General features: G+C 45.7%; 1 protein-coding gene, 1 long non-coding RNA gene and 1 pseudogene across 2 annotated transcripts; all 3 read left to right on the top strand.

The window, feature by feature from the left end:
* Nucleotides 1–9,142: 9,142 nt before the first annotated feature.
* On the top strand, nt 9,143–13,611 carry LOC123427914 (annotated as a pseudogene).
* A 417-nt stretch (nt 13,612–14,028) lies between these two features.
* LOC123427917 lies at nt 14,029–15,009 on the top strand. The gene is made up of 3 exons (XM_045112056.1): nt 14,029–14,210; nt 14,365–14,481; nt 14,896–15,009. Exons 1-3 carry the CDS (start codon nt 14,029–14,031, stop codon nt 14,924–14,926), a joined length of 330 nt encoding a protein of 109 aa, XP_044967991.1. The 3' UTR covers nt 14,927–15,009.
* Nucleotides 15,010–15,016: 7 nt separating this feature from the next.
* Nucleotides 15,017–15,854, top strand: LOC123427918. Its single transcript, XR_006622455.1, has 3 exons — nt 15,017–15,243; nt 15,383–15,504; nt 15,690–15,854. It is a non-coding gene; the product is annotated as an uncharacterized LOC123427918 (long non-coding RNA).
* Nucleotides 15,855–21,765: the final 5,911 nt, after the last annotated feature.

The following is a 21,765-nucleotide window of genomic DNA, read 5'->3' on the forward strand; positions in this document are numbered from 1 at the left end:
TATTGTGATGATAGTTGTCATTCTTTTCTTCATTCTCTTCTTCCGCTTGAGCTAGTTCATATTCTGTTGTTCCGGAGGCATTGTGATGTTGCTCTTTTGGGTCTAGCTTCTTGTTCTATCAAGATCATGGTGTTCCCTTGTTCTATTTAGTTGTTTGATATGAATATTGTCTATTTCTCTCTTCTTATCGAATTTTTTGTCCCATTTTCCTACCGAAGCGCTGCCGAAATTTTCCGTGAATTCTTGCTTCTTTCTCATATCATTCCTCATCTCTTTGCAACCTTCAAGGATCGTTGGTTTCTCTCGTTTGTCAAGAAGCGACTCAATTTTTACCTCTTGTTCTTTTCTCATCCTCTCCCCCCTTTCATTCTTGGATCTCGGGGCAAGATCCTCTTGTAATGTAGGAGAGTTGTGACAGCCCGATGCCGACGTTCCAGAAGATTCCCCTTTATTTCCGTTTCCGTCGTGTGGTTGTTTTGTTTGTTGCATTCATCTTGCGCATCATGGCATCATGCATGGCATCATGTCAACTGTGTTTTGTCGGTGTTGCTTGTTGCTCCGTGTTGTTGGGTGTTAATGCTTGTGAGTGGCGTTGTTTTGTTGGAGTGATGAGAGTGGGTGCAACAGAGCCACTTCAAAACCCTGTTGCACCGAGGACGTAAAACCCTTCTCTCCTCTCTATTCTATTTTTGTGGCTGCGATTGATTTTAATTTTAACCCCCTCAAAAGATTCGTCTTCTTTTAAAAGTCTTTTTGTTAAATGTGGGGGCAAGCCCTTGGGTTTCCTTTATTTTTTTCCTTTTGTTTATTCTTAAAACTAGAGACTCATTTTATTTATAGAAGGGGTTTTGTTTTATTCTTCAAAAGGTTTCAATTTTATTCGTTAAAAGATGCCCAAGCTATTTTTATAGTTGGGGTATATTTTTAAAGGAGTCAAAAGGCATTTTTTTTATTTTGTTAAAACCTTTTCTTTTGTGGTTGTTTTCTGTTTTTTTTTAAAAGTCAAGTTGAGGGAGAGAGGAGGCCTGCCAAGGCCCAAGTCCCCTTTCCACTCCTGCCCTAGCGAGCCAGGGATCCCCCGATCCCATCTTCCTCCCGCAGCCGTTTCCACCTCGTCCTCCTGCCCGATCCCCTCTTCCTGCCCCTCACGCAGCCTCCCCCTCGTCCCGATCCGTCTCCTCCCCCTGCCTAGCCTCTCGCCCTCGCTCCCGCCGGTCGCTGCCGCCAACCCCGAGTCGCAACAGTTCCCCCGCGTTGCGCCCCGCCGGCCGGCTCGCCGTTCTCCCTCCTCCCTGTCCCCCTGCCGAGCCGTGGTCGCCGCCCAGCCCCGTGTCACCCCTAGGTCACCGTGCTCGCCTCCGCCATGGCCGCCAGGGTCCCGCCGCCCGTCTCTTCGCCATGGCCTCGCCCTCGCCCGAGGCCTCGCCCCTGCACCCCCTCGTCGCCCTGCCCGCCGTGCTGGCTCCCGCCTTCCTGCTCGAGAGCCGCCGCGGCCTCCCTGCTCGCCATGGTCGCCGCCCGAGCCGCCCTTCCTCTCCCCGCCGGTGCGCGCCCCGCCGTTGTCTCCTCCCCGGTGCGCCTTGGTTAGCCCTCCAGGACCCCGGCCTCCTCCTGCCGATGCCTTGCTGCCGTGCCTTGCTGCCATGTTGCTTGTGCTGCTTGCGCTAGCCATGTCGTGCCATGCTTGTTGTTTGCCTGCATGTCGCTGCTGCCGTTTGCTGCTACTGGCAGTTGTTTGGAGATGCTCTTGCTGCTGTGGCCAGATGCTGTTGCCATGTGCCGCTGCCTATGCCGAGCCCGATGTGTGCCTGTCTCTGTTGCCTGCGCTTGCCGTTGTCGGCTGATGCATGTTGCTGATGTGTTTGCCTGCTACGAGCTGCTGCTATTGCTGTCGCCGATGTGCTGTTGCTGCCTGCCTGCTTGCTATGCTGTAGCTGCTGTTGTAGCTCGCCGCCGCTGCTTGCCGTATTGCTAGTTGTTGCTTGCTTTGCTGCTAGCCGAGGCTAGATGATGCTAGCTTGCTTGTTGCCGGCTGCTGCTGTAGTAAGCTAGGTAGTTGATAGTTGCTAGCTGCAGTTGTTGCTTGCTGCTGCTTGCCTGCGTAGCTAGTTGCTAGCTGTTTGCTGCTAGGCTAGTAGCTGCTGCCGATGCCGATGCTTGCTAATAGATGTTGCTTGCTTGTGATGCCGCTTGCCGTCGCCGCTTCGACCATCCCCGACGCTGTGGAATCAACAAGTTCACTAGTAGCACGACGTCCCCGACGACCCCCGGACATCTACGAAACCGTGTACGACTACCGACGCCGAAGACCCGTGTACCGACGCCAAGAGTACGACCACCGCCGACAAGACCGCCGTGCACGACTACTTCCACTACGACCACGACTTCCACTATGACCACGACGATCTTTGTTCTCCTTCACCGAACCGAACCGCTCCGATATGCACGCTTTGAAGGTATACCGTTGGGACGTGTCGTGTACCGAATGCAAATGTTGTATGAGATATATCGTATGTTTGCGCCGTATGTTTGCCCGTTGCACGTTGCCTCTCTTTCGTCGCGCCTTCGACACATGGGAACACGGTAGCGGGATCACTCCATCTTTATCTAGCGTTCCCGCACACGCTTCCTATACGTTGGCACGATATCTCGACGAGTTATCGGGATAGGAATGTTGTCGTGGCATCGTTTCCGTTTTGCCGCCATAGTTCCCTCTCGCTCGCCGTGGCGACACTTGTTTCTTTCTCTTCTTGCCCGTGATGTTTGAACTTTTGGATGACGCATTCATGGCATGATACCTTGTGTTGCATGTCTCTTGTACGTAGCTCCGTTCTATGTTTTGCGTGTTAACCAACTAGGATGACAGGTAGAATCATCGCTTCACCCCTTGCCATGTTAACAACATTAAATATTGCCATGTAAATTAACGGGAGTGAACTAAATATTTAATCGTGGAGTTTCGTCGATATGCAACTCGTTGCATATCGAGCTTCACTTAATGTGTAGTGTTTGCGTGAGGTGAATTGCCATGTCATGCCTTGCATCTTTGAACTAATCATGCATCATAGTAGATTGTGCATCATGTTGTGCATCGTGTGGTGAATATCTGTGTTGATGTTTGTTTCCTGTTTGCTCCGTCTCGATAGAGTTCCGCAAGCGTGTCGGAATGTGAGGACCCGTTCGACTACGTTGGTTCGTCGACTTCACGGATTTGTTCTTCTTCCAAGCGGGATATCAGGCAAGATGACCATTTCCCCAGATACCATTACTATCATTGCCATGCTAGTTTTACCGTTTCTATCGATTATGTCTCGTTGCCTACCACATGTTAAATAGCAGCCTCTCAACAATTGCATGATAACCTTCACCCTGTTCGACCTAGCAAACCACTGATTGGCTATGTTACTGCTTGCTTAACCATGGTGTTAGCATTGCTAGATGCAGGTGCCGTTGCTTCCATGTGATAACATGGGTTCCTTGTTGTATCACTATGTTAAATGCTATTTAATTTAATGCACCTATATACTTGGTAAAAGGTGGAAGGCTCGGCCTTTCTAGCCTGCTGTTTTGTTCCACCTTTGCCCCTTAGTTTCGGCTACCGGTGTTATGTTTCATATTTGAGCGCTCCTAACACGATCGGGGTTGTTATGGGGACCCCCTTGATAATTCGTTTTAGATTAAAGCTGGTCTGGCAAGGCCCAACTTTGGTACTACATTTGCCTAATAACTAATGAACTGCATAGGGAGTAATTAACCCGAGGAAATTTAATCAACCCCCGGGCCAGTGCTCCTCATGAGTGTTAGTCCAAAATGGACAGACTGCGGGGCCACCACGGGGCAACTCGAGGTTTGGTACCTGTAGGCTTTTCCATCCGCCGTGTCCTGAGAACGAGATACGTGCCTCCTATCGGGATCGTCGACACGTGGGCGGCCTTGTTGGATTAGTTTTACCTTTGACGGAATATCTTGTGCATCGGGATCCCGGTGATGCTTTGGGTAATCTCAGAGTTGAGGTTTTCCACTAGGGAATCCGATGAGATCGCGAGTTTTGTGATTGAGGATTTCTATGCGGCTTGTGGTAATTTGTGATGGACTAGTTGGGGCACCCCTGTAGGGTTAAATCTTTTCGGAAAGCCGTGCCCGCGGTTATGTGGCAACGTGGAAACTTTGTTTAACACTGGTTTTAGCTTGTGGCGAGTGTAAGCCAATTCTGTATATATCTCTTCTTTTCAGTACATGTACTTGTAACGATATCCATTCTTGCGACACAACGAGATGCGCTTCTATCCCTGACAAGGCTCTCGTGCCAAATTGAGGATATGGTCGCATCTTGGGCGTGACACAACATCCACGTCAACACCATCACAACAGCGAGGCAGTTGAGTTGCGCTACACCCAGACACATCAGCCTGCTATCCGCCGTGACGTTCGGGTCGACCAGGGGGCGACGGAGCGGTGGCGTGGATGGCAGCCGGCGGGCGGCATGGGGGCGACGGAACGACGGCGTGAGGGCCGACAGCGCGACGGGGCGGCGTGGGGGGCGACGGGGGCGGAGGGCTGGGTGCGGGGCGGAGGCGTGGGGACCGGCTGGGCAGAGGCGTGGGTGCGGCGCTGTGTGGCGGCGGGACGGATGTGTGGGGGGCGGCGGGGCGGAAGCGTGGGTGCGGGGCTGTGTGGCGGCGGGGGGACCCGGATCCTCTAAGAAGGGACGTTAGAGAAGCTACATTACCCTAACTTGCCTTCTTTCAATCTATATGATTATGGCTAAAATGATTTAAATTAGTTTGCAAATTACAGATCTACTATGTACATTTATAGTAATTACATACAAACAAACTAATGGTGAAATAAAATTAATTTTAAATTATTTATATCTGCAGTAAATATCAACGGTAAATAACATACTAGTAGTCCCTAACTTTCCTTCTGCATTTTACATTAGGTTAGCACTGTAGCACGGTGACATCCCCTAAAAAAAACACGATGGAGGAAGGCGAAACAAGGCGGCCGGCCATGGCTTCGCCGGAGTTCGTTGCCGGCGGCGGTAGGCGACTCACGCCTCCCCTCGCTCTCCGCGGAGCACGGCGACGGCACGGCGTCCGACCCGAGTCCGTAAGCGCATCTTCTTCCAAACCCTTGTTTCTCCCTGGCTGGTCCGGTTGGGTCTATGGATCCGATGCGCGTGCGCGGCGTCGGGAAGGGAGGATCGAGGAGGGGGTCCTCCCCGATTAGAGCCCCCTGGCTGGTGTTGTGAGTTCTAGTGTTCTCCTGCAACATTTGGGAAGGTTTCGTCTTTATACTAGTATATGAGTTTTGTCAGGCTTTTTTTTTTATGTAAAGGGGTTTCTATGAATGCGTGTTAATCATGCTGGCTGCTTGTTAATTACGCTTGTTATAAAGAGTAATTAGAGTTGACAACACCGAAATTGGTGCTCTGTTTCAATTTCGAGGCCTCCTTCCTCACTTGCCTCATTATATAGCCCTGTTTCTGAATTTTTCTGTTTTATAACAGACCAAAAGGACTTGATGTGTTTTGATTCATTTGTCAGAAGTAACCTCGCGTGACATGTTATATCAGTTTATGACATACACAGCCACTGGGTTCTGGTCTGAATCGCTTGCTTGCACGGCAGAACCACCTACACCTATGCTTGGTGTGAAATCAACCCATATATGCATCCTGTGTCTATGCTATTCTGCCACCAGCACCAGTTGTATTTAGGATACAGCAGTTGGCACGAGATCTGAAGCGGCGTTCTTGGTTTTGCCGTAGGTGCAGTGCATTGAAGCCGCGATTGCTGTAGTGAGCTCGTTCCGCCCATTGCTTGGAGCGTTGGTTCATCACGTGCTGCTGCTCACATTCAAATCTACCAACTCGTCCATGGCTCCATCCTTAACTGGGGCTCGGTCTTCTCGCACTCGAGTCAACCCCTCTGTAATTGCACCATCACCGCGAAGACCGCGATACCACCGGCCGACCAGCTTGAGATCTGAAGGACGAGCTTCGCGCCACCTGATCTGAACGCTTGCCTGGCAACTACATTAGTTTAGCTAATCAGATCCATTGAGGGCAGCCACGCCTACTATTTTTTTCATAGTTTTAAATAGCTGGCTATAGCTTTTTCAGCAGGTGCCGTTAAATGGTATCATGTACAAATAGACCGCTATAGCTGATTTAGAGGCCCACCGCTATGACCCGCTATAGCTGATTTAGATGCCCGCCGCTATTTGCCATAAGACGCTATTTAAAACATTGATTTTTTTACTTAGACAAACTTGAGTGACCACATTAGTTTTGCCCAAGCCAAATTCAGTAACACAATCAGCGATTCTTAAAAACAGAAGTAATACAAGCAGCGGTTTCCAATGGCCACAGGAATCGACCATGTCCACAAGATGGGCAGGCAGGGCTGCGGCACATGGGTTCAATTATTCGCAGTGTAGCCAGCTGGGAGTCTCCGTCTCCAAAACCCAGCAACCACATTGCTTCCCAATGGCACCTAAAATTATGAGATCCAACACCAGATCTGAAGCCAGGTCAAGATTTTAATTTCACGCCACCGAGCACTTAATTAGTTGGCAGTGATTCTTTTTGTTCGATCCCATCCGTGGGGTTGACTTAACATTTTTTTACCAGTACGGTTGCATTATTCAATAGGACTATATGGGAGTGACTTGACATTTTGTTTACCAGTTTACTTGAAGGACGTAATATTTCATATTTCCATGTCACCGTTCTAGTGCCATGATTGTAAGCCACAACTATCTACCGGTAAACCAAGTTAGCTGGCAGGGTGAGACTATGTCGGCATAGTATCCCTCCAATCTCTACTTCCCATGGTGGCATCTTCGATAGGGAGGTGGATTTTCGTCCCTAGTTCTGTTCCTGGGCCTGGATGGGGATATTCGGTGTTCCTGGCTGCCGTCTTTCCCTGTATTCTGTGCTTTGCTTTATTGATGCATGTTGTTTTCCATTGCTTCCTTTTTGTTTCCACAAGGCATTCTTCTGTTAGGTTCTACTATTCATCGGAATAACGGAACAGAACACCGTTTGGTCTAAAATCCATGGTTTGAGCTTCCTGTTGTCTCCTGTTCGTTGTCTTGTACCTTCCTCTGAGAGTCAACTCTGCCATTGCCAACCACGAGATGAGTAAAGTAACCAGGCAGGGAAGGGAGACTCCAAAGTCTGGCGTCATTGTTTATAATTCGCTGATGCTAACCACGTTCATTCACATGCATCATCGCCGTGAAGATATGTGAGATCTGAAGCTTACTTAGTCGCCTCACAAGATGCTTAGAAGGCTTCGCTAATTTAAGTCCCATTATTTCCGTTGTTGACATTGCCGCACTTATAGCTGCCGATCATCTCTCTGTAATCTTAAGAGAAAAATACTCGTATCTGTACATATCATCCCTCGTACTATTTATCACCAGCTCTACTTTTTTGAATTAGTCCCAGTGGTGGTTTAATCTCTTGAGATTTCACTCACTGTCAAACTTTGGGTGTACATCTACCATTGCTTTTAGCATCAATTGACAATGGGAGCATAAACATAGCAACTGGACTAAAGTAACACTAACACTTCGGCACTGCCCGTTGGAACTGGAATGCTCACATGCCTTCTCCGTTCAGACCGGGAAGGAATCCCAGAAAAACAAGGCCTTACCACGAGATGAGTGAAGTAAGCGGCTCAAGACTGAATGGGGGACTTGGTGCAAGATTTGAAGGTGAGTTTTCGTTTTCTATTTCGCGGCACCGGGTTCTTAATTAGCTGACAACTTTTGTAATGTTAAGTTCCATCCATATCCGCTGGGGACATTGCACACTTGCAGCCGCTAGTCAACACTTCTAGTACTCACCATCAACTCCCCTCACACATCTGCCATTGATCCATCCTTAGCTGTGCTTCCCAGCTCTATCTTTTCTTTTTTCGAGATGAACACCTGCTCTCTCAGAATCTGTCCCAACTGGTGGTTTTACTCAGTCCAAACTCGGGTGTACACATGCCATCACCTTCAGCAACAATTGACAACAGAAGCATGACAGTAGTAATTGAATCAAAGTAAAGACTCACTTTGCTTTTGCTCTAGGCTGTCATACATGTAAATGAAGTCCCATAAATAGTCGCACAAACCATCATCTACCGAGGAACATCATTGCTAATACGTCGCCAGTACAAGGTTCCATGTTGTTTAGCGAACTTGGCTGACGAACACGTCTTCTCCAGGCTACGCCATGCATGGGGCCAGTAATGCAAGCAACTCAACAAATTAACTTCCAGCGCTCCCTTTTTTTTGGAAATAGCAGTACTCTGTTGTTGATGCATGTAGCAGCGCCAGCCATGGGACCCTAGCCTGTGATTAGTTACTTGGGCCCTGTTTGTTTCAGAAGTCCCGAGACTTTTTTTAGTCCCAACTTAAAAGTCCCTAGTCCCTACCGTTTGTTTTCAGGAACTAAATAGGGACTAGAGGTCATTAAATGACATGCAAAAAGACCATGTTACCCTTAGTAATGTAGTAGTAGTTATTAAATGACATGCTAAAAGTAAGGGCATTGTTGGAAAAAGTGCCAAAAAAGTCCAAAAAGACCCTCCCATAGGAGCTTCTCCAAATAGTCCCAAATACCCCCTTTTAGTCCCTAAAAGTTCCTCCTGTTTGTTTCACATGGGACTTTTTGGGATTTTTTTTAGTCCCTACACCAAAAAGTTCCTGGAAACAAACACCCCCTTACTTCCCATGATCCCCATTGGCACTAAAACCAGGAAACCCAACGCGATCTGAACCCAAGTCTCGATTTAATTTCGCACCACCGAGTGATTAGTTAATTGGCAACGATTATTTTAGTTGATCCCACTCATCGAAATGACTTGACTTGACTTGACTTGACGCACTCATGTCCTTATATCTCCCCTCCTCCTGCATGTATCTCCCATCCTACACATCACACTGCAGTTTGCACATCAAAACCCTCTCTGGCATTGCTCCCTCCGTTGCATCACATCGCCTGCCTTCACGGCAAGGGAGTTCATACTTCATACCGGTGAGTAAATTGTTCTTCCTAATTACTCTAGCAGCAGCATGTGATATATCAGCATAACTTGGGACTAACTGCTTGTGCTAATGGTTTGCAGCGTGACAACCGATGGACGTTGCCGTCAGTGCGGCATGGTGGGTGGTAGGCAAGGCACTGGGCCCCGTCTCAGATGGCTTCCTGGAGGCTTGGGCGGCTAGCAAGGATCTCGGCCCCAACGTTGACACACTCAAGATGGAGCTGTTGTACGTGCAAGGGATGCTCAACAACACCCGTGGCAGGGAGATCGACAACCCGGCCCTGAATGAGCTACTGCAAAAGCTGAGGCAGCTAGCATACGGGGCCGAGGATGTCTTGGACGAGCTGGATTACTTCCGCATCCAGGACAGCCTTTACAGCACCAGTGAGGCTGCTGACGAGCATGCCAAGGGTTGCGTATGCAACCTCTTCCTCAACGCTCATCACACCGCCAAAGCTGTTGGCAAACTGCTTGGGTGCTCTGCTAACCCTCGTGATCCTGGGGAACCGAGATTAGAGGAAGATACAAGGCAGCAAGTTCGCTGCTGCACTTGGCCATGTGCCCGGAGAACTGCAAGTGCCAATACCTCTTTGGTACCAAACACAGACCAAGCTGATGGGGAGGCCAGCGGATGCATTCACAAGCTTGCTCGCAACACCGTGCGTACTGTCGGTAAACTCTTCCCTTGCTCATCCTTCCCACAGGTTGATGATGATGTTTCTGGCAAGTCAATCCTTTGCGGTGCCTGCATACGCAAGGCACCACAGCAAAAGCATGCGAAAGATGCACCAAAATTAGAGTTTGATAGGGTGGATCTGTCTAAAAGAATGAAGCATATTGTTGAGCAACTGCAGCCCTTGTGTGCAAAGGTTATAGCCATTCTTAATCTAGAGCTATTGGGTTCTAGTCATACTACCATCACAGACATTCCCAAGAGTCCTTCCACCAGCACCTCTAACATTATAGAATCAACACTGTACGGGAGGGACCCTGCAAAGAAGAGAATCATAGATAGTATCACTCATGATAAATATAGTGGCGAGAACCTAACTATCCTGCCGATTGTTGGTCCGGGTGGCATAGGGAAGACAACTCTTATACAGCACATATATAACAGCCAAGAAGTGAAAACACATTTTCAGATCAAGATCTGGATATGTGTGTCCCAGAACTTCATTGTTAATAAGCTGATTGAAGAGATTGAAAAAGCTATACCTAGTGTGGAAGGTGAAAAAAAGGGTAGAGCAGAAGAGCTGATTGAACAAAGATTAAATTCCAAAAGCCTTTTGCTTATATTAGATGATATATGGAAGTGTGAATCTGATGACTGGAAACGGCTTTTAGCACCACTCACAAAAGGACAGGCAAAGGGTAACGTAATCCTAGTTACAACTCGGTTTCCAGCTGTAGCAGAAATGGTTAAAACAACTGATAGTTCAATAGATCTGGAGGGTTTAGAACACGGAGAGTTTAGGAAATTTTTCCGTGCATGCATATTTGGTGATGAGAAATCACAAAACGATCATGATGGGTTACTTAAGATTGGAGATAGGATTGCAGATAAGCTAAAGGGGTCCCCTCTTGCAGCAAAAACTGTAGGTAGATTATTGAGGAATCACCTTGATGTGCATCATTGGACAAGAGTCCTAGAAAGTAGAGAATGGGAAATGCAGACCGGTGAGGATAACATTATGCCTGCACTGAAACTTAGCTATGATTATCTACCTTATCATCTGCGGCAATGTTTTTCTAGTTGTGGTCTGTTTCCTGAAGACTACAAGTTTCACAGTGAAGAACTCATTCATTTCTGGATAGGACTAGATATTTTAAATCCTGGTGGTCGAAATAAAACAATTGAAGATGTAGGTCAGGACAATCTAAATGATTTGGTGAACAGTGGATTTTTCAAAAAAGATGAAACCGAGGGGCATTATATCATCCATGATCTGTTGCATGATTTAGCTTTAAAAGTTGCATCTCATGAATATCTTAGTTTGGATCACTGCAGTGTGAGATCAATAGAAATTCGGCCATCTATCCGTCACTTGTCGATCGTAATAGATGGTCCAGATGATAGTAATGGGATAACTGATGACAAATTTAAGAGTGAGTTAAGGAAACTTAAGGCAAAATTGAAGGTTGAAAACTTGCAAACATTAATTATATTTGGAGAAGGAGACAAAAGTTCTGTCAACATTTTGGGTGATCTGTTCATGGAAGCAAATGCTCTCCGTGTTCTTTGTTTGCCCACATTATCATACCCCTTGGAATCCATGTTGCATAACTTTTCATCACTTCTGCACCTACGATACCTAAAGCTAGGTACTTCTATGAGCCATATGCATTTACCAACGACTTTATCTAGATGTTATCATTTGAAGATTTTGGATCTACAGAAATGGGATGGTTCTTTTGTGTTACCTAGAGACATGAGTAACCTTGCAAAACTATGCCATTTTCTCGCCCAAAATGATAAGCTTCTTTCGGGTATTTATAACGTGGGGAAACTAAAACTCTTACAGGAGTTAAAGGCTTTTCCAGTCAAGAAGGAAATCGAAGGGTTTGAACTCAATCAACTAGAGCATCTGACCGAGCTAAGGGAAGTTAGCATTTATAACCTTGAGAAGATACACACGAAAGAAGAAGCGGTTCAAGCAAAACTAATACAGAAAGACTACTTGCACAAATTAACACTAGATTGGGACAGGGAGCGACCTAATAGTGAGCCTGGCGCGGATGTAGTGGTTCTTGAGAGCCTTCAACCACATAGAAATCTTCAGGAGCTGAGAATTACTGGACACCGTGGCCCTTCTTGTCCAACATGGCTAGGTGATAACCTTGTTGTTCAGACTCTACAATCTCTCTCTCTCTTCTCAGTTTCTTGGGATATTTTTCCTTCATTTGGGAAGATGTGGAATCTTCGTGAGCTAGTATTGTTGAATATTTCCACAATAAAGGAGTTTGGTCTAGTGCAAAGCTTTTGCAAGTTAGTAAAGAAGATTACATTGACCGGCTTAGAAAATTTTGAAAAATGGGCACCACAGCCCACTCATTACTTCCCTCACTTGCAAGTACTGATTATCGTAGATTGCCCTAAACTCTCAGAGTTGCCATTTTCAAGCCACATTGTTTACCCACTGAAACAAGACTGGAACATAGATTGGTTTCCCAAACTACAAGAGCTTACGATGGAAAATTGCCCTGAAGTCTTGCTGCTGCCTCCTATCCCATGGACCCAATCTCTATGCTCTGTCGAGATACGTGACGTGGGATCAAAATTACTGGACAAGTTGGTGTACTCAAAATCATCTTCTGGGGTAGGGCTGGAAGTTAATGCAAAGGATGGTCTGCATAGCTTAGATCAGTTGTTACTATTCAGTCAACTAGCCGAGCTTCAGGGGTTGATGATCAAAAATTGCCCACCTTTGGAGCTGAAGTATTTTCTAATGCTAACCTCATTGAAGACATTGTGGGCATGGTCTTCAAATCTTGGGGTGGTGGCATCAGAAGTTCAGACTTGTGTAGAATGGCAGCATCCTATCGAGTCCATTGAAATTCGGACATCTAGTTCTTGTGGAAAGGAATTGACACATTTCCTATCTCACCTCCCAAAGCTATTCAAACTGGAAGTATATCGTTGTGGAAACATAACACAGTTGGCTGTGGGGGTGGATTTGCAGCAAACAACAGTACCAGTAGTGTCATCGTCAACCTCTTTAGATGTTATTACAATGGATGATACACAAGTGAAAGATGAGCAGCAAGAAATAGCAGAGGTGGAGAAGGAGGAGGCAAACACGGTGGATGATGATGGGCTGTTGCTCCTCCCTGCACATCTCTCCAACTCTCTGCAGACGTTGTTCATCAACTCCCTCGAAGCCCTCCAAGCCCTAACTAGACTTCATTTAGAATATTGCTCTTTTCGCCACCCTTTCCCGTCCTCCCTGCTACACCTGAAACTTTCGTCCGTGAAGGGCGTGCTGACCTTTCAAATCTCACCTCTCTCACACGATTAGAAATATATCGTTGCGGAGAGGATTTTAGATGCAAGGGCCTGTTGCCTCTCCTTACTCGGGGCCAGCTCAGCAGTTTAGAAGTCAATGGAAGCCCCAGTTTCTTTGGTGGGTGGGAGTGGGATCCCAATGCCATGCGGGGGAGGTCCTCCAAACTGCAGGAGGTCGAGACAGATGACATCCAGGGCTTCCTCGGTGCGCCCGCCCTCTGTAGCCTCCTCTCTTCCTCCCTCAGCGACTTGCACTTTAGTTGGAACGATGAGACAGCGCACTTCACAAACGAGCAGGAGGAGGCCTTTCAATGCCTCACCTCGCTCCAGGTACTCTGGTTTTTGTGTTGTGATAAGCTGGAACAACTCCCTGCCGCGCTAAACAAGCTGACCAACCTCAAGAGATTAGTAATCTTCCGGTGTCCAGCCCTCCGGTCGCTGCCCAAGGGCGGCCTCCTGAGTTCACTGTGAGAATTAGATGTCAAAGGGTGCGACAACGAGGAGCTAACAGAGCACTGCAGGCGGTTAATTGGAACCATCCCGGAAATCAAACTATAGACCAATGGGCGGACACGGTCCGGGCCGGTCCGGTCCCGGTCCAAGCCGTCGTTTGGACCGGCTGTCGGCGGTACGGTCTGGACCGGGACCGAGCAGGCTGGCGGTCCTCTGGTCAGGGACCGCATCAACGAGGCAAAAGCCCGGGCCGGACCGGCGGACCGGCAAATAACTCACCGGCGGCGAGGTGATGACCATGGCGTCGGCTAGCGAAGGCTCTAAGCCGTAATCAGAAGCGGGGACAAAGGGAGAAGTTGCGGTAAGTCATGTAGAGTTCGATAGTGAGGTCGGGGAGGCCGGGGAAGTAGCGACGGCGACGCAATCGACGACGAACGACGACAGCTGGAGCTGGAGATGGAGCATGATGGCGACTGATTCGTGTCGAATCCGGTCGATTCGTTGCGAGGGGAAGGAGATCTCATGATTGCGAAGCTCCTGGAAATGGTGGTTCGTCATGGAGATGCCGGTGACCGCGTCCGCAAGAGCTTGTGCGTTGAACGGTGGCGGCCGCGGCACAGGTACGTGTCCCCCGCCACACCTCCAGCAGTACGCCCCTGCCATGCCCCCCATGCTCGTGCCGTCCAGGCTGAGACCAATCCAAGGTAACAGATACTTCCTTGCCCGTGCCAATTCCTTATTTCCATAAATACTCCTTTTTTTTCTGATCACACACACATGCCAGCTCGTTTTTCTTTTGGTGTGGTGTACCTCGTTACTGTGTATCCTGAACATCGTTTGTCTCCGTCGGCTGTGCAGCTGGTCTCTCCGTCTTGGAGTTGTACATTCTTCTAGCCTTGTGGAATTATATATCCGCATCTATGGACAGTTGGCTTATGTGAGGTCCTGTGGTAATTTTTCATGTCAATACATCTGGTAAGTAGATGCAAATTGTCTGAAAAGTATCTATAGTTATCTGTCTGATAAAAATTGCCCCCAGTTATCTTGAGCGCATGATTTTTATTAATATACGAGTATGTGATTAACAATTGGAGGGCTTGTCTATTCAACTGGAAAATTAGTACCATTATGCTTGTGTAAATTGGTCGGTACACCAAATACGAGAGTGTGTTCCTACCAGAATAAATACACAAAAGTGAGATTTTATTTTTTCATTCGTCTGTGCAAAATTAACCTTGTTAGCCTGATCTAAGGATAGTGTATGTGTTTGTATCTCTCCAGAGATCATCGAAAATTTTAATTATTCACAAAACGTACCTTGTTTCTGTTTGGCATAGCACAGGACTAGTTATTTTTTCCCTCAGATTCACCGTTTGTTTTTTTCTGCAGGTTTCCTTGTATTTTTCAAGGAAACAAGTGAAGGGAGAAGAGGAAGTCCCATTTCTTCATCAAGTCGACGGACAGTCACGCAAGGTTGAACATGAAATGTGTACAATCTTTTCAGTTTTTTAGAGAGCAGCAGTTTCAGAGCAATGCAATTTTGAAAAAGGGCCATTTGAATTGTGAAAACAGTGCTACCATGGAACATTGATAGGTTGTACAGCACCGATGCTCTCAGTGCTTGTTTTGGCATTGATTTGCGAGAACTAAGCACCATGTTGCATCATCGAGGAGCTACAACAACAGTTAATCAGGAACTATCCTGAAAGTCGTACTAGAGCACTAGACTAATCCAAGGTAAAAAGAAAGCTTCCCTGTCTGCTCATCCAAACACCACATTACCTTGCTTTTTCTTGATCTCGCATCAATTCATATTTTGGATCGGTTTACCTCATTACTGCAAAATCTTAACATTGTTCTTCGATCTACTTTACAGGTTCTCTTGCGACTTTGGAGTTGTACATTTTTAACCTTGTCGAATCCTCCCTGTGTTTATGCAAAGTTCGTACATGGGGATCTTGTGTGGCATCTTCTGACTGTACATCATGCATAAATCTGGTAAGTACGTGTTAAACTCCTCCAACCATATTACAGATACGGTGATACCTAGATGTTTTCTCTTGAACTGTGAAATATCAAGAAAACCAACGTGGTCGTCAGTTAACGCTATTTCAGAATTTCCGTCTCTTCCTTCATGGACGAAATTTATCATGCATTCAGCATTTTATTTGTTTCTTGTGCAGGTGTTGTCATGCTTGCTCTGGTTGGTTCAGAGATACTTTGCAGTTACATTTTGATGGTCACTCAACAACACTGGCTGGTGTACTTAGCTTATTTGGCTGTGAGGATCATAATGGTGGTATATTGCTGATTTGCTACTGAATATCAGGTTTGCAGTTTTTTCAGTTCGGTATTACATTGATACCGATTCAAGTTGTTCTTGCATTCGTCATAGTTATTGTTGCTTAATGAAAATTTGGTAATTACAGGACCTTACAAGAATACCCTTCATACCATCATAGTGCTTGCGTCTTGAGATCTCAGGCTGTCATTAATTGGTATGCCCAATGTTGCATATCCGCACCCATATAAAAGTCTAAAAGGTTACTCGTGTATTTATCTTAAGTTTCAAACTTTTATACTGAACTAAGCTTCTTGGTTGCTTGATAGATGTGGCCTGTGGACAAGTTTGGAATTCAACAATTAAGTAGTAGCAGATCTGTGCAAAGGTTAGTAAACCCCGTGCTGAAATTCACGATCGCTTTAGCTATGATAGGTTGTATTCAAAGTGTGGAATTGTCAAACTCTTATTACCTCATGAGACCAAGGTTAGAGAACTTGTTGCTTTCCTGATAAGTTGGCAGTCTAGCTTTTGAGCACGCTCATAATATCTGAATTCATTGTCATGCTGAATTAAATAACGCCAGAGAGTTTTCAGCTGATACATATAGTTGTAAAGCTAGAGAACACTTGTTACTAGGTGATTGATGAACATTGATTGAGCAAAGAGACTTGAGCTTGCTAATTTTATTCATAGAACCTGTTGAGTTGAGTAGGGTGAAGGTGATTTTATTCTCTTCTTGATTTGGAGTAATTTTTTTCTATCCCACCAATACCAAAAACATAGCAGATTTCATGAGCCTTGACTATTGCAATTTGAATATTTAGTGCGTATTGTTAAGTTTGATGTTCCTCTAGTCTGAAGTCTTTCAAAGCCAGTCATTCTCTTCGCGTAACTTCACATTTTCTAGCCTGTTCGACACTCGGCATTGCATTCCTTCATAAGGATATCACGAACATTGCCGGCCTACATATACAAATCCCGGAAATTATACCGTTGCCTTCCATTTGTTCACACCATACCTACCTATATATATAGTGCATCACTCCGCGCTTGGTATTCCATAGTAGTTGATTATTCCATGAGCACAGTCATCGAAGTTCGAGAAGACTCTAAAGCGCTTTATTGTCATCAACCCTGCAAAATTCATTGTTATGAAGAGCTATATTCATCAGCATTGATGCATCTCTTAGATACAAATGAAAAAAAAGAAATAAAGAAAAAGAGAGATGAGCAGCATGCAAAAGATCAAAGAGTTCATTCTCAAGCAGGACAAAATAGCCAGCAGCACTTCCATATTCATCTTCAGATTAATCAAACTACTTCCTATGCATATCGATAATGGGAACATTACTCACATCCTGGGATCACCATGCATTCCATAGGCCTCTCAAATCATTTCTTTGGTGTGACTCCATTCCCTCCCACATACCCTGAGACTACCTTTTCCAGTGACTGGAATGTGAAGACTTCTTTGTACTGGAGTTGAACTCTTATTTAGCTTTACAATCTAGATTTCAGATTTGCTCATTTTATCGAATTACCTTACCAAGCTCCAGATAAGCTTTCTACGAATATAAAGTAGATAGGGAATACTTGGGCTACTGACCAGTGAGGACTATAATAAAGTGATGAGAGTAATTCCAGATCATGACGAGGTAATCTCACTAGATACCTGCTCTTGGAAGGTTCACAAAAGAATAAAATTGTTGGCTACTCCTGTTTCCTTTTGGTCTTGACATTGAAGTCAAACAACCAAGTGATTTGTGTTCAAAAACTGTTATAGCTATATTGTTGATGCTGGTTACTCTCAAAAAATGAAATCCATTCCTTACTGGCAATGAATAAGAGTAGTTATTTAAGTGTGTGCTCAATCGCTAGCTTGCTACTTTGATAAGTTTGTGGGAAGTGTCTCTGTCTGAAGCTCATGAGGATTATAGTAATTGTTCGCACATGAGCATTTGTTTGCGATCTAGCTATGCTAAGCTTTCAGGTATTTCACAAGCACGTGGGCAAGTTGAATCAGGAGCCTAAATCATCTGGATGTGATCTGAGAATCTTTTTCTTGAGGGAAGAATCAGAAAGGGAGAAGCCTGAGATGAATCATACATTTTGTTTCTATTTGTAGCCACTTTCTCCCTAATAATGCTATAAGGAAGAGAGAATTATTTTTTCGAACCTACTATTTCCCTCTAGTAGCTTCAAGCTGTAGCAGGTTTCGATGGGTGGTACAAAAACATGCCAAAAAAATACATTTGTTTCCTCAGTGTGGATGACGTATATTCAGTTAAATGAAATGCAGTTCTTTGCAACAGTATCTTCATATCTGAACCTATGTTTGGGTGTTAATTATTTGGTTGCCTGTGCTAAAGCATGATTAAATAAATTCAATGCAATGGTTGACTGCAGAATCTTCCTGATTGCCATTTGATATTCATCAATTGGCGATGGTGACTAAAGTAATTGTTGCCATCTTGGTTTCTATTTTTGGAGAAAAGAAAATCCTGCGATTTATGTTTACTACACAAGATTTGAACGCAAAAGATACACAACCATGATCTGGAGTCTGGACACACTACAACTATTGCCTGTCTTGTCCAGGTATGATCCGGGGAGATTTGGGTTTGTTTTTGGGCCCTTACTGAAGAAGTAGCATCCTAGGAGTAGGGATGGTTCATCAGTGAGCATTCATTCGAACAAGCAAACTCTACTAACCACGCGCTAGATCTGAGCTAAGTCTCCCATTGTCAGTTTCGTGATGTACATCTGCTCTGCTTCCTCTGTCTATGCGTCCGTGCTGCCGACGCTGCCACTGTCACTAAACCATGTCTCTTCGAAAGAGATCTGAAGCGAAGCCGCGACATCGACACTGGCAGATTTTTTTTGATAAATGAAGCTTTTATTGAAGTCAGATCATTACATCAACATGATACGTACAATCATGCTGGGATCACTCCCGGCCGATGCACACAGCCCACACACACAAGAGCTTTATAACAAGTGGAATAACAGAAAAATGCTATGGATCGTCAATCATTAGACTAGACCGTCACCCATCCTCCTGTGTAAAACACTCCCTAATCACCCGCTTCAAATGTTGACACGCCGCTGCAACTAACTCCTGAGAACCCGACTTCTATAGAATAGCACAGGTACGGAGCCAGTGGGTAACTGAATAAATAACCTGTAGTGGAGATGAATATTTTATTCTTGTTAAAAAACACATCATTCCTGCATAACCAAAGCGACCAACAAGTAGCGCCCGCGCCTAACATGACTTGTTGTTTTAGGTCATTCCTTATGCCTCGTATCCAACCACTAAATATATGTGACATACTTTGAGCTGAGAACAACCTGAAGCCGCTTGTATAATAGACTAGACGGCCCGTGCAAAACGACATTCAAAGAAAAGGTGTCGGATAATCTCATCTTTGTGACAAAAGCAACTATTTTTACTGCCTTGCCAATTATGTTTAGCCAAGTTATTCCTTCACACCTGCACATTTAGCTTTACAATCTAGATTTAAGATCTGCTCTTTCTTTTTTTACCTTACCAAGCTCCAGATGAGCCTTTCCACAGATATAAAGCAGACGGGAAACACTTCTGCCATTTCTAAGTGAGGACGACTACCATTATGCGATGAGCGTAATTTAGGAATGACGACATGTTCTTGGAAGGTTAGAGAAGGAATAAAATTGTTGGATGATCTTGTTTTCTTTTGTTTTTGACACTAAAGCCAAACAACCTAGTGACATAGCGTTTGAATACTTTGATCGCTGTATTTTTTATGTTATTCACTCCCACAAAACTGAAACCCGTCCTCAGAACTCTCGGGTTCCCTCATGGCAATGAATGAAGTTGTCATTTAAGCTTGTGCTCGATTGCTAGATTGCTACTTTGATAAGTTTGTGGCATGTTCCTCTGTCCCAAGTCTATGAGGACTATAATAATAGTTTGCACATGAGCACTTGTTTGCAGTCTCTCCATGCTAAGCTTTCAGGAATTGTAGAAGTAAATGGGCGCTTTGCTTCAGCAGCTAGCGCGGGTCCCGTGAAGAAATTTGGTCTGCCATTGCAATGCACCGCGGTCGCAGATGCTGTTTTCCCCTTGAGTGGGGAGTCGGTAAGGGAGGAAGAAGGCTGAGATAAATCATAGCCCTGTATCTCCATTTGTAGCAATGATGTATAGTGAAGAAAGAATGTGCAATGCTCCCACGTGTTTTTTGTCCATTATTTTTTACTAGCTAGCTTCTGTAGTACCTGGCCTATGAATGAATTGTACTAAAACGGATCAATCTTTTGATTCACTATTGTCAGTATGGACATCTATTTTCATCGTCCACAATACCATCGTATCTCGACCTGCTGACTGCTGTGTTGTTGGATTTGGATGTCACTCTGACTGGTTGCTTGTTCATGTGGACTGAAAGAGGATTAAAAATGTTTACAATCACAGAGAGAAATGGAAAAGAGTAGAACGACACAGGCGAATGAAAACAAGAGCTGGTCTCTCTGTTTTTAGAAGAAAAAAAAGAGATCTCATGTGGACTCGGTAGCCAATCTTGGGCTGTTATCCGTGGGCCTGACTTACGGATCTGGGCCCTGCAGGGCTATTCGGGCTCTTAGTTGGTCCTGTGATCGTTTCCCTTGGAAAGAAAAAAAAAACCTCCAGTCGTCGCCGGTGACGAGGTCCACACAAACACAAGGCGGCGGCCGACCATGGATTTGCCCGAGATCGCCGCCGGCGACGGAAGCTATGACCTCTGGATGCTGCCTCCGCTCGCTCTCCGCCGTGATCTCCGCACGCGACGCCAGGCGGTAAGCCCTCCTTCTCTTCCTGGCCGGCGCACGGCACGGACGCGTTGGTTTTTCTTGTGTCGCGTTCGATCGATTCGATGCGCTGGCAACTGGCATGAAGCCGGTGGATATGCGTCGGTCCTAGTTCATGCGAGCCTGTAGTTACTTGTTCTGCAACATCTGGGAAGGATTCCTCAGTTCCGTCAGGGTTTCGATTCAGACTGCCCGTGTGTGCATGCTTTTATGGAAAGAACAACAGACTCTCGATAGTAGCAGTATTGCAGTAAAGCCCATTATTTGCCCCTGCCAGTGACCAAATCAAAGAATCGCCTCAGCCTCGGACTTGATCCTTTCTTGTCCTAAAACAAGAATCAAGCAGAGGCACATGCCGTGCCAGACAAGGTGTTCTAAAACTGAAGCTGCACATAAAAGGTGACTCACATCACCTTCACCATCAGCACTGTCACTCGATTCCTTGTGATGGTTACCCCTTGCCCACTAATTCCTTTCCTCTGTTTACAAAAAGGCATTCTACCGGAGGCCAGCAAGCTTATATGTATAAATGCTTTGCTTCATCACCCCACAAAAAGTGAAACAGAATACGTGTTGCCTTTGTTTTCCTGCCTTGGAGTGTTTGCACCAACTTAGGATCAGCAAAGCATCAATAACTCTCACTGTTTGCATAACACGAATTTTATCAGCTCACTGCTAGCTGCCGGTCGATGATGGATTAATTAATTACCCCATTACTGTCGAATTCCAGTTGATGATCGACGGCATTATTTTCTAATTCTGTGAATCTTAGAAACAGGTTTGATCTTTGATGTACCCAGCAGTGGGCACTATACATGTTGTGTAGTATTGGTGGTGCCCGATTTAATAATGCAAGTCTTTGCTTGCTCTTCCAGTTTCGCATACGTAAATTTGAAGCTTCTTGCACCTATAAATATCACCCCCAAGCTTCTTGCACCTATAAATATCACCTCCCAAGCTTCTTGCATTTCCGCGCCATCTACCCTCTCTGGTAACAACACTTTGCAGTGCAGTGTGGCAGACCTCCGGTTCTCCTCTTCTGTTGTGATGAACGCTCGAGCCTATATATAGCCTCCCTTCTAAAACGCACAACTCCCCCCACCCCACCACCACCACCACACACACACACATACACACATCTGCCATCC

Source organism: Hordeum vulgare, chromosome 2H (genome assembly GCF_904849725.1).
Source record: "Hordeum vulgare subsp. vulgare chromosome 2H, MorexV3_pseudomolecules_assembly, whole genome shotgun sequence".
NCBI lineage: Eukaryota > Viridiplantae > Streptophyta > Magnoliopsida > Poales > Poaceae > Hordeum > Hordeum vulgare.